The 18,008-nt window shown below is 35.1% G+C and overlaps 1 protein-coding gene across 3 annotated transcripts in view; it reads right to left on the reverse strand.

The window, feature by feature from the left end:
- Positions 1 to 282: 282 nt before the first annotated feature.
- AHI1 (Abelson helper integration site 1) overlaps positions 283 to 18,008 on the reverse strand; it is a 79,970-nt gene continuing 62,244 nt past the window's right edge. For 2 of the 3 annotated variants that reach the window (XM_081346718.1, XM_081346719.1), the window contains exons 20-25: positions 17,735 to 17,793; positions 11,032 to 11,097; positions 7,513 to 7,675; positions 6,173 to 6,267; positions 2,850 to 2,923; positions 283 to 1,442 (exon numbers count right to left, since the gene is read on the reverse strand). In XM_081346718.1, coding sequence (XP_081202844.1) covers positions 1,247 to 1,442; positions 2,850 to 2,923; positions 6,173 to 6,267; positions 7,513 to 7,675; positions 11,032 to 11,097; positions 17,735 to 17,793 — 653 coding nt within the window. In that variant the 3' untranslated portion in view covers positions 283 to 1,246. Of the gene's footprint in view, positions 1,443 to 2,849; positions 2,924 to 6,172; positions 6,268 to 6,604; positions 6,893 to 7,512; positions 7,676 to 11,031; positions 11,098 to 17,734; positions 17,794 to 18,008 lie in introns of those variants that run through there. The other variant, XR_014028790.1, reaches the window with a different exon arrangement.

The following is an 18,008-nucleotide window of genomic DNA, read 5'->3' on the forward strand; positions in this document are numbered from 1 at the left end:
TTTTATGTCTGTTCCAACATGAGGGATGATTCTATAATATTTGAAATTTAATCCTGCGCATCTGGGTGCTATTTTACACATCAGTGGTCAACTTGGTTATTCTCACTTCTTTTTTTTTAATGGAATCAAATGCCATGACTACTAAAAAAGGAGTTTCTAATTTTATGTTATTTATTGCTTCAGAAAGGAAGAGGGCAGAATTTCCTAACATGGTATAAATAATGTGAGCATCAGTAGTCAACATAAATACACAAGAGAATAATAAATAAAGTTACCGGAAATCATCACTAATGCACCATTCACAACTTAATGCTTTTTAATTTGAAAACAGTTACACCTGAACATAAACATGCGCTGCCTAAAAACATATCTCACTCATATACAGATGTCAAATTATTTTTCTAAAGAGTAGAAAAAACAGTCAATGGGGCTTTAAAAGCAGGAAAAAAATGCCTTTACAAATTTATAACATGAATTTTGCAAATTTGTTCACATTAAAAAAATATATATCAATATATATATATATATATCAATTTTATTTATTTTTTAAAGTTAACAAACAAAAAGTTACCAACTCTTGGTAGAGATACATACTCCCTTTTACAATATAGTTTTCTTGTAATTCGTTTTCTTCAAAACCACTTCAGTACGAGAGGCGGTTGCAGTGGCTAATCTTATTTAAGTGTATAGCAGGAATAATAAAATCACGCATTGAGCTGATTATTTTAAGATTAAACTCCATCACAATCAGACACAAGCATTTAATATTGCATTCTTTTATGAACAGTGTATCAAAACAAGACTTCTAGAATATAGTGTTTCTATCGCAATTAAGCTGGTTGATTTTTATTCGTAGACTATAAGGAATTTTAAACTCATGTCTTTACCCATCATGGTGTTCTTCAACTTTTAGCAAACTGGACTGCTTTGTTTCAGTGACCTGAAGAGCGTCAATAAAATTCTGGAAATTTCATTACTTTAGACAGCAAATTGGTTTAAACCTAGTCATTGTTAAAATTTTAACTCTGGTTACGTTTTACTGGAATTTTCAGAACATATTTTTCTTCTTAGTTCCTTGGCCTCCCCAAATCATGATAACTCTAAATTGGTTTAGAATAAACCTATATATTGAACAATATTTCAAGTTTTCAAATAAATGGGATCATCATTTCAAAACAAGCAATAATTCCATTATTTTCCATGTACTTTTAAGCCATGAAACTCACAGCCACAAACATGATGGACACTATACTGCTGGATAATTCAACAGGAAGCCATCATCTGATGTTCCCTTTCTACTAGTGCTTTTCACCATCCCTTTCTTTCTTTTCTTCCTGTTTTTCTTAGGCTCATCCTCAACATCACTGCATGGGATGCGATCATTTGTCTTATATTCTTGTTCCTCTGTATCCATGCCCTTCTGTGTTTGTCCACAGGTAATTCTGCAAGAAATATAGGATAACAGGTGCAGTTGGAGATTTAAAGTCCCAGTTAAACTAGGTTCTTTATCTAATTACTGACCTGTTCCATTCATACCCATTACTACTAAAGACTGATCTTTTTTTTATTAAAGAGTTTTACAAAAACCAAGTTTTACAATATATCCCCAAATCCCCCCCAATCCAAACCCGCCCACTTCCCCCCACTTCCCAGAGCTAAATACAGGATTATAGTTACAATAATCATATTCTAAATAAAAATTATGCATAATATACAATTAACCAAATTTATAATATGCTTTAACTCCCCTTTAACATAACTACAAACAAAGTACCAATAACAATATCCCACTAAAATCTACTCATAAGCTAAATGGAACTTTTTAGTCCCATATTTGTTCTGAATATAATTTATCCATCTCCTCCAAACTGAAATATATCTTTCCTGTGAATGATCTTTCAAATAAGCAGAAATCTTGGACATTTCTGCAAGATTCGAAACTTTAAACACCCATTCTTCTATAGTAGGCAAACTATCCTTCTTTCAATATTGTCCCACCTAAAGACTGATCTTCTGATGCTGGAACACACCCAAGACAAAGGCAGAAAAACACGTGTCTAAAGCTGACCATGAATTTTATAGAAAACCGAGGCCCATTCTCAATTTCTGCTCTCTGAAAGAACATCTGATACCAACAGTTTGGCATTTTCATACATAGCTCTGGATTGCTTGCCAAATTCCCCACAATAGATAACAGATGGATAATAGAATTTAACCTTGGTTGTGTACTATTATGATATGCAGGCCGCTGTTTTTTCAGCATTATTACATGATGGATTAAAAAGAAAAAAAGCTTGGAAAACAGGGCATCAGTGAATATCTCTAGAAAAGCATTTATAACCCAGGCAAAATGAGAAGAGTGCAAGTGCCATTTACTCTACATACTTTCCCCCATACTTTTCTGTAAAGCAAGTGGATATGTTATCCTGCCTGGATTACTGACTGTTTCACTTTTTTTGGCTTCAACTCATAATATTGATCCTATATAAAATATCAGCCTGGTCATGCAATTACATGCCATAGTCTATTTTCCACCTAATGTATCTAACAAAATAGCTAGATCCATTAGGAGCCAACAAAAGTAAGGAAAAACAGAAGCATGGCTTTTTAGCAATCATGGTGCCATAAGACAATGTACCTTATTGTAATATCTTTGGAATATAAACAACTACTGTAAAGCAACACATTTATTGCAGTTTTATAGTTCCTCAGTAATTTCTCCGAAGTCTTTTCAAGATAATTTATACCAATTTAGTTCATTATTTCTGGGTGACTGCAATGAGAAACACCACGATTTTCAGCTTCTTCCAAGCTATTTAACAATCTATGTTGTACTATTGGTGCCTTACTGTTCAGCCAGGTAGTCTGTGTCATTCACTGAAATAAATCTTTGGTCTCCCAACTTGCTAGTATCTGCTAGCATCTGCAAGAGGAAAACTTTAATCAGTAAAGCAAGGGAGGGAGGGTGGGAGAAAATAGAGCCAACACGTGTGTGGTGACAAACCCACGGGCTTCCTGAATGAGGAGAGAATATACCTCACTTTATGTGTAAGGTCTGTCACCCAAGAAATTCTCACAATATGTGGTTTAAAACAAGGAAACAGTCCTCTGCTTTAAAACCCTTTGAAATGTTCAGGTGTGCTTAGAAAAAAAAAATCACACTCAAAAGTATTAAACTAAGTCTGGATGAGACTTAAATAGAGATTACCAATACCATTGGAAACCAAATATAAGAAAACAACAATATTTCCGAGGGAAGAGATGTATGATTTAAAAGTTATTGGCTATTTAAATTATCATGTCTTTTTAAGCACCTAAATATGTTTTTAGATGTGACAAAAGATGCTAATTGCAATTCTTGGTTATTATTTCTAATGAAAAATCAGCCTGGGGTAAGAGTAGTTTAGGAAAACATATTAATGCCACTCAAACTTTTAAAAATTCTTCTTTAGAGAGCTTTCTGGATATATTAGTCTTTTGTTTATATTTATTAGAAAGGCAGAAAATAAATGGTCTTAACAACAGCTCTCTCTAAACACCTAAAGAAGGAAAAATCAGTTTTAAATGACTTCGTTCTATTAGTTTATTTGGCAGAAAATAAACAACTATAGTTCAAAGAATCTAATGTTGGGCTTGAGAGATCTTAGTTCATATAATGACAAGAAAAGAATCATAGTAAGACACAGTTTCCATGAATATTTTTGACATTTAGCTTGCATTTCTAAGATAAGATCATTCTCTCCATCTCCTGGTTAGAACAAAAGTCTTTATCATATGCAACGTAAAAAGGATTCTAGAAAGAAATGACAAAATGCTGCCCACACTATATAAAAATGTTATTTTCCAAAACACTTGTCTTTTACTTTTTTTACAATCCAGAGTATGCTCCTCTAGGTGTACCCAAGGGACTTTTCTATTTGGGTGTTTTTCTTAAATAGCAGTTTCTCATGTGATATTCTAACTGCTTCATAAACTCCTCCAGGTTTCATAAACTCCTCCAGGTTTCAAAATGTCCCTAAACTAACATATTAGAGGGCATTATGGATTGCGACCATAATACTTCACTTCTATATTCATAGTTAGCCAGATCAACAATTCAGTCTGACTACAATAAATTACTGTACACTTTATTGAAAGTATGGAATTCAAATAATATACCAACTACATGAATTCTTTAGTATTGGTTTGAAGGAGCTCATGTGAGACTATTAATGCAAAATCTTTTAATTCATATGTGTGTGTATGTATATGTATGTGTATATATATGTATATGTGTATATATGTATGTACACACACACACACACACAGTTAAAAAAAATTAAACAGATCCTTTATGCTAGATAAAACTAAGTTTACTGGAACAACCTCAGTAACTAAAATGGAAAAAATCTCAGTTAAGAAGAATGAATATCCATTATTCTTAACTGAGATTTTTTTTCCATTTTAGTTACTGAGGTTGTTCCAGTAAACTGTTTTATCTAGCATAAAGGATCTGTTTAATTTTTTTAACTGTTGTTGTTTGTGTACTTACAAGTACATAATATAGGGACGCGGTGGCTCAGTGGGTTAGGACGCTGAGCTTGTCGATCAGAAGGTCGGCAGTTTGGCGGGTCGAATCCCGAGTGCCGCGTAACAGAGTGAGCGCCTGTTACTCGTCCCAGCTTCTGCCAACCTAGCAGTTCGAAAGCACGTAAAAATGCAAGTAGAAAAATAGGGACCACTACGGTGGGAAGGTAACAGCGTTCCGTGCGCCTTTGGCGTCTAGTCATGCCGGCCACATGACCACGGAGATGTCCTCGGACAAGCGCTGGCTGTTCGGCTTTGAAACAGAGATGAGCACCGGCCCCTAGAGTCGGAAACGACTAGCACGCATGTGCGGGGGAACCTTTACCTTTACCTTTAAGTACATAATAAATATACTGTTACCACTACTGCTGCATTACATCATAATCTAGGGGTTAGAACAATAAATTTAATTACTACAACAACTACTACAGAGCAAGTTTGATGTAGTGGTTAAGACACCATGCTAGAGACTGGAGACTGAATTCTAGTCTTGGCCTAGTCACAAATCCTGCTGGGTGACCTTGGGTCAGTCACTTTTTCTCAGCCCATGTAAGGAGGCAATGGCAAACCACTCCTAAAAAATCTTCTCAAGAAAACTGCAGGGATTTGTCAAAGCAGTCTCAAAGAATAGGACACAACTGAATGGGGGAAAAAAAGAACTGCTGTAGTGTGTGTGTATATAGTATAGTAGTGTGTGTGTATATAGCCATCTAGTCATTTAGGAAGACAAAGCCCAAGTCAAACAAACAGATGATTCCCTTTTAAACTAAGTCAGAAGAAGGGATGCAGGTTAGAAAATGCCCCATCCCATCTGTGGGGGCAGCTTTTATTTCCTTCTTCAGAAATTATATTGGTTAAATTTCATTTAATGGGTAGAACTATTTTGATTCAGCCTTACCAACTAATTGGCAATTTCAAGAGAGATAGTGATGCTCGGTTTGCTAAACTAAAATTACTGCAATGTTAAATCACAATGGCTGAAGCAATATAGCCATTTTAAAAAGTTATTCCTGAGAGTGCGTGCATTTTAGTATTTCAGTCAGAGAAAATAAATTGCTATTTGGATTTTATAGAAGTAGCCCTTAAATTAAAATACAGAGATTTATTTTTTTAAAAAACAGGATTATGTCTTTCCCTGTTGTAAGGACTATTGAAAATTTGGTTACTTTTTAAAAAAATGTTAAGAGTCTCTTGGTCTTTTAGCTGCACGTAGTAACTGCCTTATAATCCACAATGAAGAAGACAGTAACTGCATGGTAGTCTGAATTGTGGCCAAATACTATGAAGGAAACATAGAATCTTCATATTATCTTTTATGGCATGTTTATTAAATAACCAAGCCATATAATTTGTAGTGATAATTAAAGTCAGTTAAATGTCTTCTTTTTCTATCATGTGGAAGATTTTCCAACATATATGGAATGTATTTTGTGAACATAATAACTTCTGGGCTTGTATTTCTGGAGAATGGCTGAATCCAAGCAAGTCCATACATTAAAATTAACACACACTGCATGCACTTGGTAATTAACCTGTTACCACAAGAAATGGAAAATACAATCCCATCTTGTGAGGTATGGCTCATACCTTTCGCCCAAATAGTTACCTCAGGCACAGCTGGTGATGTTACTTTTACAAATTCATTGGATTGAAGAGTAGATTCTTCTGCTAATACTTTAGATTGCTGTTGTTCATATTGTGCTGAAAAGGAACCATAACTCATTTAATGCAAATGGTTATTTATTTGATCGATAGCATTTTCAAATTAGCCCTCCACTATTGATTTATTTGATACCCCAAGAGGTATGTTGGATGGCTGGATGTTTGTGTATGTGTATAGATGATACACAAAATGCTCACTGTCTCTATACACAACTCAGGATCAATACTGAAATATTTGAAAGGGAAACTGCAAAATATGATGAAAATGAATTGCCTTGGCTCCTAGCTGTGGACTTATTATAGGTTTTCAGATAAATATAACATCCTTGTGTTGGGAAATAATTGAAAAAAACTGATGTTTATGACTGTCACTTACTACAAATTTATAAATGGATGTTTCATAGGTGGACTTTTGCATAGGGTGCCCTCTGCTGTGGAAATTAATTCTAACATCAGTGGGCACGATTCTCAAAGATACAAGGCCTCTGCAAGGGAAGACATGAAGATTGTAGAGGGACAGACTGCTGTCTGCCCTTGTGATCAACTTGCTCGCTCGCATTTGGTTAAAAGTAAAATGTTCTAATATTGTAGAGATTAAGAAGCTAGTTTTTGTGGTCGGAGACAGTTGCTGTCCTGTTTTCTGCATATCTTTGTGCTCCTTCCCCTTGATGAAGAAAGACAATAAATTATGCAATCAATGAAAATACCTATTAAATTGCTTAAATTAAATTTATCATATAAAATATTTATATAATTAAACTACTGATTTAATTAACAGAAAATGAGAAGAAGAACAACATATGGTTGCTTTTGTTTTAGATAGCAAATACACCTCAAAGTTAAGTACAGTTTTCAGAGTATCATACAGGGCCACAGAGTCCAATTATTTTCTGTTATGGAAGGGGGGAAAAGACGAAGCTCTCCGCTGAAGGTGCTTGAGATCTTTGATTCTTTTTTAAACAAGCAGATTATATATGCTGTCTCCAGGTTTTAGACAAAATCAATACCCATGGGGGTACATGCTTTCCATGAGCAGTTTCAATTAGAAGGAACACAGAACGAACCCTCAGTTAGAACAAATAAATCAAGTTGGTGGTATCTAGTTCACTGTGGTGTATTCCTTTTTCTTGGTCAATATATTTTATTTTCAGATTATTGATACATTTAGTTCTACTTTAGTTTTGATATGTAATGTGTATTGCAATGCATTAAGTCATAGAATAGCAGATTTCAGATACTTAAGCCCCCCAGGTATCACATACTAGGTAAAATCATTATACATACTTTCTCCAACCACATAACTGGCTGGAAAATAGCCTTGCTGTCCATTCGCCAGACTGCCAAACCACCAGTTATCATTATCTTTGTACAACACTTGGATAATGTCATTGCAGTGGATGGTTAGCTCATCTGATCGATGTGCTGTGTAGTCATAAAGAGCCACTACCTAAAAGAGAGATAACACCACCACAGCTTTATCACAACTCTACCACAGAAACAAAAGGGCAACATTCATTTCCTCCAATAGAGAAGTTGCTGCAACCCAAGTGAGACTTGGGGAAAAACTCAGTCTGTCTCAGGTTTTAGGGCTGGTGGGAACGCAGCAGGAGAAGCCAGATAAAGGGGTTGTGGGATTCTAGAAAGAGTTAAGAACATTAAAGGCAGTAAGATTAGCTTTCATGAAAAGGAAAAAAAAGCTCTCTGAAACTGCAGCAGCTGTTAGTTTTATAAGCAAATAAAGTTTGATAGATTTTTTTTTTGTTTCTTAGAATTGTTAACAGCCCTTTCAGAACCTGCTTTATTTGTGAGCTGGCTGTTATGGAAGTACACAATGAAAGAACATACTGGCAAGAAAATCCCATGAAATTCATGAACTGCTAGGCTGTAATGAATTTCTGCATCGATTCATTTTGAATGTGCCTTTATAGCAGATCATTTTCTGTACAAGGGATCTTTTTATTCTACACTATTGGCCTTCCAATACTCTACTATTTTAGGGGATCTATTCTGCACTGTAGACTACTATCCCCCTCTTATGCATATCCACTGCACAACCTACCTGTCATTTTCCCCTGGCAATAATTTATCACTCCCTTCCTTTTTTTAAAAAAAATATTAAATTATTAAAATAATTACGGTGAAATACTGCTTTATCACATTCAAGTGAACAGAGTTCCTTCACAGAAGATATGCTTAGGATGGAAACATTATGTATGGCTTACTTGTCTTCTAAAAAAAATTGAAAGAGCAGGTAAAGTTTCCTGAATTGCATTTGGGGTCTTTTCTCCTCATTCATGCCCAGTATTGATTTTTGGTGCTGCCCACTGGCTTGTAGCCGAAGAAAAGTAGCCACACAGTGAGTGGGGAAAACATTATTTGTCTCTTCTACCAAAATGAAAGCACACTAGACAAAGCATTGGATTCTCATTCAGCCAAGCTATCATTTATTTAATAAAAGTTTACTGCATGACTACAAATGGCTGGATTTGCCCTAAGGAAAACAATGGTTTATAATTTTATATTCTGAATGTATAAAATGTTTGTCGTTATATGGGTTTTTTAAAAAAAATAAATAAAATAAAAATTGCGTGCTTATGCTGTATGCTGCCCAATAAGCCACCTAGAGTTGCACTTATAAATCTTATAAATCAAATAAATAAATAAATAAATAAATAAATAAATAAATAAATAAATAAATAAGGCAAAGTATACACAATAAACCAAAACTAAGCAAACCATATTAGGATTCAGAGTGGTGTATGAAGTATTCTCACAATATTCTTCAGTTATAGCTAGCTTGCATGATAAAATAAAATTAATGATTGGGTGGCTGACCATGTGATGTTTACTAATACTTTCAAAGGACAGGCCCCAGTAATTCAGGCAATTACCTTAAACCAGGAAGACTAATTCTTCTTTTGCAATTACTATATTGTACTATACTATACTATACTATACTATACTATACTATACTATACTATACTATACTATACTATACTATACTATATATTATTATTTATATTTGCTACCCATTTCACCAAAGGTGACTCTAGATGGCTTATTTTTCTATCAAATTCATGAGCAGGGAATTCGTCAAAATTCTGATTAATCCTCAACCTTCTAATAAGAGAGACCAGGGACTCAGTGTTCATTCTACATTTAGGCTAAATGACCAGAACGTGAACTACTTTTTAAATACATTTAGTATGTAAGATGCTATGAATTATTGGTAAAAAGATCAACGAACAATTGATCCTAATTAACTTTAAATGAATAAATCTTTGGTGCTCTACGAGCTTATTTGTTTGCTTGCATCTAGATGCTCCATTACTAGATATTATCACTGATGAAGAAGTTACCTAGATGGGTAATTAAACATCTGCAAGCAAACCACCAAACTGAGAGAGCACCAAGGACTCCACAGTTCAACTCTGAGCATCATATATTCTCTTCTACTGTAAGTGTAAATAATTCAGAAAAATTAGATTTTAACAAAATAAGTATTAAATGATGATTTTTAATGTAATATCATATATAGTTTACTTACAGAGCATACTTGTTACTTTAGAAATTGATTATAATGACTTAAAGCAATTGCAAATATGAATGCTTGCATCTCTTAGTGCCTTTAGGTATCTTAGCTCAATTTAAACAAGCACTAATTAAAGTTTTTTTTTTAAAAAAGGTAGCCACGATCTTAAACTAATGTGTATGTTTTTTCTTTATTAAGCCACTTCCAGCAAGTCACATCTGTCTGAGAAGCAACTAAAAGCAAACCCCCCACTCTATAAAACTCACTGTAAGATCACCAGTGGGTCAGCTTGTACATAAATCATCAGAGTTATCCCTTATGCAGAGATATGCAGTTACCACATCCCTGAAAACTTGGATTCATTTAAAGATTAAGTGCTCAGAAAATCTAACAAAGTGCTTGCAACAAAAATGAATAGGTGTTCCAACAAAAATTCAGTCTCCACCCATCAGGGCTTACAAGACATTTCCATCCTTCCGAGGTAGGTAAAATGAGGACCCAGATTGTTGGGGGCAATAAGCTGACTTTGTAATAATGCCGCTTGGGGTGTGTGTGAAAGCCCTAATAAGCAGGCATATACATAGAATGAAGGCTACTGCTAAGCTTGTAAGCTGCCCTGAGTCTTCGGAGAAGGGCGGGATATAAATGGAAATAAAATAAATAAAAATAAATAAATAAATAAATAAATAATGATTTGACACTTATTCTCAATTATTTATATAAAATAAGAGCATCAGCCTTTTGAAAAAAAATACTATGAACTCCTTTTATGAAATGCCAAGTAACACAACATTTCCCATTATTTCTAATGGATAAATGTGAAAGATTTTTGCTCCCTTCAAGACCAAGTTTTCTTTCATTTAAGAATGGATATTTTGGGTATCAGTCAATACAATCAATTTGGAAATGTGGATCACTATTTTTATAGCACAGTTATACAACTTAGTATAATCTGATAAAACTTCTTTTAAAATGTTAAAAACTATTTGGTGACATAACAACCAACATTAGTACACTTCCATAAATGTTCACTACAAGCTACAGGATGTGTTTGCTAAAGTTTTTAAAAAGTGACATTTGCTTCTTTGTGTTGACAAAATAATCAATGATACAATGGCCTAAAATATGTAAGGAAATATATCATCTTGGTTTGGATTGATCTGGGCCAATATATGTCTAAGAGCAATTTAGGATAATGAATTACAGTGTATAAACTTAACAACTGAAAAATCAATATATTGCACAATGCGATAAAGTGAAAAAGCACTTACTGTTTCCTGGACAGAGATTGAATTAGCATCTCCTCTGGCATATGATGAAGTTGTAAAATTAGTGTTCTATAAAAAAAAGTATTTAATATTGACAAATTACTAAAACATAATATTTTAGTTTAGATAATATCTGTATTCAACCTACGCATGTAAATGGGGTCAAGAGTATTAACAGCATCCTACTTACAGTTTCCCCGCCTTGTCACTAATTTCCACCAAATCAATTAATGATCACAATCTATAAAGCCTTTCATGGCACAAGACCCTGTTATTTAAGGAACCATCTTTTTGCTGTAAGATTTGACAGAATCGGCATGCTTCAGATGGAACCAGGAGATGTGCTCCCTCTGACATGATGTCTGCCTGGTGGTATCACATCCACCCAGAAACCAGAATAGCCCTGATCCTGCCCTCTTTCAGATGAGTCTCAAAGAACCAGTTCATCCTCCAGACATTAGGCTAGAACACTATGTGCTTGTTTTGTTGATTTAGTGTTTCTTGTTTCCCTGTTCAGCTATTTATTATCCTTTTTTATTGTTTTGATTGTTGTTTGAAAAGCGTTTTTTATGTTTTTAGCCTGTATGCCTCCTAGAGTGGATGGCCTATAAACATGGCAAATAAACACCCTCAGCTAGGTTCTTGTATTGGAAACAATAGGAAAAAGTTACACAATGTCTGCTCCACAACTACTCCTTCTTCATTTCTAAACAAAAACTGGTTTTGGGTGTAAACACACAGATTTGTCACTAATACATCTACAACAGCCCTAGACCACAGAACCATCTGATTTACCACATTATCATCTCCAAGCCGCCATGACAAGAAAAGTTAGTGCCTCTTCTTTGCACTTTCCATAATACAAATATTTGTAGAAAAGCAACATTGCAGAGGCAGTGAATTTTACCCAAAGGGAAGGAGTGACTCTTGTTATTCTGGGATGAGTCAATGTGATGATTATTACTGCTATTCTCATTATAATTCTTTTAAAAAGATGATAGCTATGAGCTCTTAAAAAAGCTCCATCAAATAACAATGAGCTGAGGTAAGCTTTAGGAAATAACAGATTTAAAGCTTCAGCATGCCCTGGGATATTTTGAATGCACCCAGATGTTGTGTTAAAGGGTTATTAAAATGTGGCTCCAAAGGGCTTCCTCTTAAAGGAATATGTGCTTTTCTGCCCAACAATGTACTCAGAAAGAAGCGTGGACACCATTATAATGGATTAAAATCTGCCTCAAATCACAGACATAATCTTGCATTGGAGGATATAAAAGACATGTAGATTTGCATGCCATTGTGAATATGGGCCATTTTATCTTGAGCTATTTTGATCAGAATTCCCTTTATCTTGGATCTCATGTGAAGCTTTGCTTCACACATTTAACCTTTCATACATTTGTCCAATGTACAGGGATCGGCAACCTGAAGCCCTCTGGACTTCAATGCTCATAAGCCCCATCCACCGTCACCAATGGCAAGGGATCTGTTCTCCCTAGGATAGGAAATGAACTAATAGTTATAACATCTATATATTTTTAAAGTTACTTTTGTTAGAATTGGGTGAAAACTATAATCCAATCTGAATGGATGCAGCAGGCTGGTGCGTGCCATTTTCACATTTTGTGGTTTTATGCAAGGGAAGCCCTTAAAATCAAGAGCTTGCAGAAATAAATAAATAAACATCTTTCTTTTGGCTTTGGGGAGAAATTTGTATGAAATTGTCACGCACTGCAAAAATAGCCTCTAAGTACTTTGCAACATTTTGGGAGAGTGTAGGAAATAGGAAATTATTCTGAACAAAAAGCGGTTTAGTAGAAGATATCCAGATTCAAATCAACATTTCCTTCAGTTGGGAATTACCAGAGCTGAAGTCCAACACATCTGGAAGATTTATTTTGGGGGAAAATCTTGGGTCTACACTTAAATGTAAACAAAAAACAACAAAAAGATATTTCAGCATTACATAGTTTTCACTGAGATGCTAACCTGTATGTTACTACAATGCTGCACAAAAGTTTCCATTGTAATGGATATCATGATAGGTAATTGATATTTTTATTTCCCAATCTTTTAAATCAGCCAATTGTTAAAACAAATTATGGTACGTTGTACAAACCTATGAAATAAACTCCATTAAAGCAAAATAGGTTTCTTTTGCAAATTCCTTATTGGTAATTTTTCTTATACACATGCTGGTATTTTGCTGCTTTACCCCAAACTGTTGTAAGTGTTGTTTGCTTCTCATATTACAGTACTGTATACAGAGTTTTGTATCATTCTGATGCATTCTGTGATAAACACTCTGACAGGAAAAATATTTTATAGGCATGGATGGAGTTGAATATAATTAATCTGCACATACGCTTAGTCTTTGGCTTATGATCAGTTTAACACTGATATAAAAATATGACAGCCTCAAACAAAGACAATGCACAACCCATCCTCAAAGATATGACTATCACACCTCCCCCACAGTCATGTAATCACAATTTGGGTGCTTAGCAAATGCCTTGCATTTATAGTCTTGGTTGCAGTCTTGCAGGCATGTGATTGCAATTTGTGACTTTCCAGCCAATTTCTGAGAAGGCACGTCAGTTAGGGAAGCCAGATCAGTTTAACAACTGTAGCAATTTGTTTAAAAACCACAGTGACAATGGTCATAAAATTGGGTCTGGTCATGTGATAACTTGATTTATGACTGCACCAACGTACAACAGAAATTCTGGTCCCAGTTGTGGTTGTAAGTTGAGAACTACCTGGATCTTGCCAAGTTCAATCTTTCTCGGTTTTTGAGTAAGAAATTCTCTTAATTTCAGAAGGGGCAAAAAATATGGAAACCCATTCTCATAACTGCTTTTTCCCCTAACTCTAATGAGAAAAGTTTCACCACTAATGGGCAAGCCCATAAAACTCTGCGTATCAGTACATGTACAATGTGATGAGAAGGTAATTATGTGGCAATTTTTAGGGAGAAAAATCAAAGTAAGGCATTCAATTTACTTCAGTATAAAAAAAATCAAACGCTACAAAATCAGCTACTCCCATCCTCTCTTTCTTTTCCTTTATTATCCTGATTTAAGAGTTTAAAAACACAAAAATGGCAATATTGTACATTTTGAACTTATTCTAAAATAAGTTTGGTTTTTTTTCTGGTTTGGAGATGGCAAAAAGTGTGTGTGAAGGTCCAGATGGAGCTAGCTGTAATTGCTGATGTTAAATTGTTCCTTCTCCTTTCTTGGGGGCATTTACTAAACACAACATTATTGGGGCAAGGAAGGGCTGAACTCAATCTGAGATAGTAATGTGCAATTCCACCTATGCTTATTATTGAATGTGTTTGCACAACATACCTTGTGCAGTCTGATGTGAACTATATGTAAATAACTCACCTGGTGATCTTAGCTTGGACCATGGGAACTCAGAGCTGCCCATTTATTGGGACTAGTTATTACTGACCACTAAAATTCTCTTTGCTTCAAGAGTATAAAATGGCATCAGTTAATATATCTAAAAGTGCTTAAATTTAGCTAAGGCATTACCCCTTAGGATATAATCCCGACCAAAAAAAGGGGCTTAAAGTAGCTATGTCTGGAGCTTCTCTGTTGCACAGCAACCAAACTGTTTGGAGCAGGGGTCTTCAAACTTGGCCCTTTTATGACTTGTGGACTTCAACTCCCAGAATTCTGGGAGTTGAAGTCCACAAGTCATAAAAGGGCCAAGTTTGAAAACCCCTGGTTTGGAGTAAAAGCTACACTGTGGATAAACCAGCAAGCCAGAGTTTGCCATGCCATCTGATTCCAAAGTGATGGATAAGAGGGTTACCATGATTAGTTCTCAACATGGCTTAGCTTGTCATATGAATATACTCATTATCACCTCTGGAGTTAATGAAATAACTTGACATGAGAGTCAGCTGAATTGATTAAGGTTATATTTCATGCTAGACTGCGCAGTGGAAAAAAGATCCAGGTTATGAGAAAAAGAGATTTGATACAAAATACTGTGGAATGTGGCGTTTCCTAAACAGTATTCTGCTCAGAATACTCGTGCTTGTAAAGATGGAGAAATGCATCCAACATTGATTTTCCCTTGCTTCTGACGCTATCCCTATTCTAAAAGTTTGAAAAAAAATGAAAACCAGTTTGGTCTAGTGGTTAAGGCAGAGGTTTTCAAACTTCGTCCTTTTATGACTTGTGGACTTCAATTCCCAGAATTCCTCAGCCAGGCACGCTGGCTGAGGAATTCTGGGAGTTGAAGTCCACAAGTCATAAAAGGGCCACATTTGAAGACCCCTGGGTTAAGGCATCAGGCTAGAAAGCAAGAGGTGTGTATATATGTGCATGTATGTGTATATATATATATATATACAAAACTCTGGTCTTATTATATAACATGAATCATTAAATTATTATAAGGGGTACTGCTGCTGCTTTCCTGAGTTTTTAGATAATTGTGATCCTTATTTGATTACAGTCTTTCAAAGATTTAATGAGCATGGGAATCTATAATCTGCCTAGAGGAAAAGCTGTGCCAGACTGTACTTTATTGAAATCTGTAATGTACAAACATACGTACATGAAATGCAAACACAGCTGCTGTAACAAAGCCTATAGGAATTTCATTTTTTAAAAAAGATGAATTGAAAAACAGATTAAATAATTCAACAGTTAAAATTAGTCAGGCTGTACAATTATTTCAATCCGTTTTTCTTTAATCAGAAAACATCCTTTTGACTTTAAAAGATGTTAATTTGCATACTATTAGAAGAAAAATCAGACCACTTCAATTAAAAAGAAAAAAGTAATAAATAGCGTAATGGATTCCTGCACTGATGTATCCAGTGAGAACTGTTGCTGTACAATTTTGTGGACCACTGTAGCTCAATGCAGAGCAATTTCACCCCAAAGAACCCCAGTTTATAAATCTAAACCATGCTTTAATCCAGGATTCCAGAAAGCCAATTAAACATTGCATGTGTACATACTGATTTTCAGCTACAACCATTTATTTATACAAAGAATTATGTGAAGGGTAAAGTCAAGGATAAGCAGAGATATACAAGAAAATTAACTACCACATAGTATCTATGGTATTTCTAGTTTGCAAAGGAATATTACAGCAGCCAACATCCAGGGGAGACTTAATTATAAGGCTGCCCCACTTGAAAAGACAATCAAACATGCATTATAAAGTGCTCTAAGTTGTAAATCAATTTAAATTATTTTATACCCAACTAGGGCTTTGATCAAACTGCTGCAACTGCCATCTTTCCTGTTTTCATACCCCCTTCCCCCCAAAATGCCAAAAATTGGAATAGGGATGTTTATATACAAATTCAAGTTTTTATTTCCTTCCTGCTGGGTTGGTTGTTGTGTTTTCTTTTACCATTTGCCACCTGCACCTCTTTTATTAAGCTCTCTTCTAGAGAAGCCAGGTTTAAACCACAGACAGATACTTCTTTAAAAATTATTTTTTTAAAGTTTTTCTTTTCCATTCCCCATTTTATTTTTAATGCCCAAACCAAGGTAGTAATTTTAAATTACTAGCATGCTTACGTACCATGTTTGTGACAATCATCTTGTCTTTTTTTGCACCCACCTATCTATAGCTGAAAGACTAGCTAGTTGTAGTTTAAACCTGCTAATTTTAAAAATCTCCAATCAAGTCTTGAGGGACAAGAGACTGCAAAACAGGAAATGGCAATCTAAGAAAAACTGATGGATCAGGGAGACAGCTGTCAGACTTCTTCCAGTCAAACCTCTTCCCATGGTTATTTAAGATTGCTACAAGTGCTGAATCCATACGAAATTGAAGCATTTTTTGAAAGCTTGGATGAGCCTAGCCCAGGGGTAGGCAACCTCGGCTCTTTTATGACTCATGGACTTCAACTCCCAGAATTCCTGAGCCAGCTATGCTGGCTCAGGAATTCTGGGAGTTGAAGTCCATGAGTCATCAAACAGCCGAGGTTGCCTACCCCTGGCCTAGCCAATAGTATGTAATAGAAGATAATGAAGTTTTCCAGCATTTTCAAAGAACCTCCAAATTTTCCTTGCTTTTCAGCTGAGAAAATCCAACAAAGGAAACCTAAAAATCTGAACATGACCCAATAACCCAGGGGTCTTCAAACTTGGTCCTTTTAAGACTTGTGGACTTCAACTCCCAGAATTCCTCAGGCAGGCAGGCTGGCTGAGGAATTCTGGGAGTTGAAGTCCACAAAAGGGTCAAGTTTGAAGACCCCTGCAATAACCTGTTGAAAATAAAAAAATGAATGTTTCTCTCTCTTTTTGTCAGTCTTCTTATGGTCTCCCCAAACACTAACAACAACAAAAGCAATCCTGCTTAAGTTTTATAAATTGGCAAAAATTAAATTTTCTTCTCATCTCAAACTTGCAGTTAACATGTCAGTTTGAGCTCTTAAAGTTTTTCTCTCTGACATATGCTCCACAAGTCTGTATTTTGTTTTAGATGGAGAATTTGCCATCACGGTTTACCTAATTAAAATGAATTACAGGGAGAGAGAATATTGTATCGTTCATTCTTTGGTTTTGTTATTATGGAAAGCAGACAGCTTTTCTGGAGGGAAGTCTTTGTAATTGAAGGCAAGTGGAAGAAAGCTTTTGTTCAGTGGTAATCTTTGAAGATTATTTTTGTAAAGTTTAATATTTTTTTTTCTGCAGAAAGGAGGTAAAATACTACTTCTTACCGAGTGTAGTCCGGCTGATGGTGTTTGGCTGAAAGCATTTCCTATTGGGATGAAGTTGCCTGTGAAAAGATAAAACTGTGAAACTTTTGCTTGTTATCCCGTTAAATCAATGCTTTTATATATATTTTTTTAAAAAAACTTGAGAGTAAGCCATTACACAAAATCTTAAATAAAGACCATCTGCTTTTACTCCCAGCTCTACCTACTTCAGTCAAGAACAGTTGGAGAGTTTATCTAATGGACCTGACACAAGGTTAGCTAATCCGGTATTTCC

Source organism: Vipera berus (assembly GCF_964194415.1).
Source record: "Vipera berus genome assembly, chromosome: 1".
Classification (NCBI taxonomy): domain Eukaryota; kingdom Metazoa; phylum Chordata; class Lepidosauria; order Squamata; family Viperidae; genus Vipera; species Vipera berus.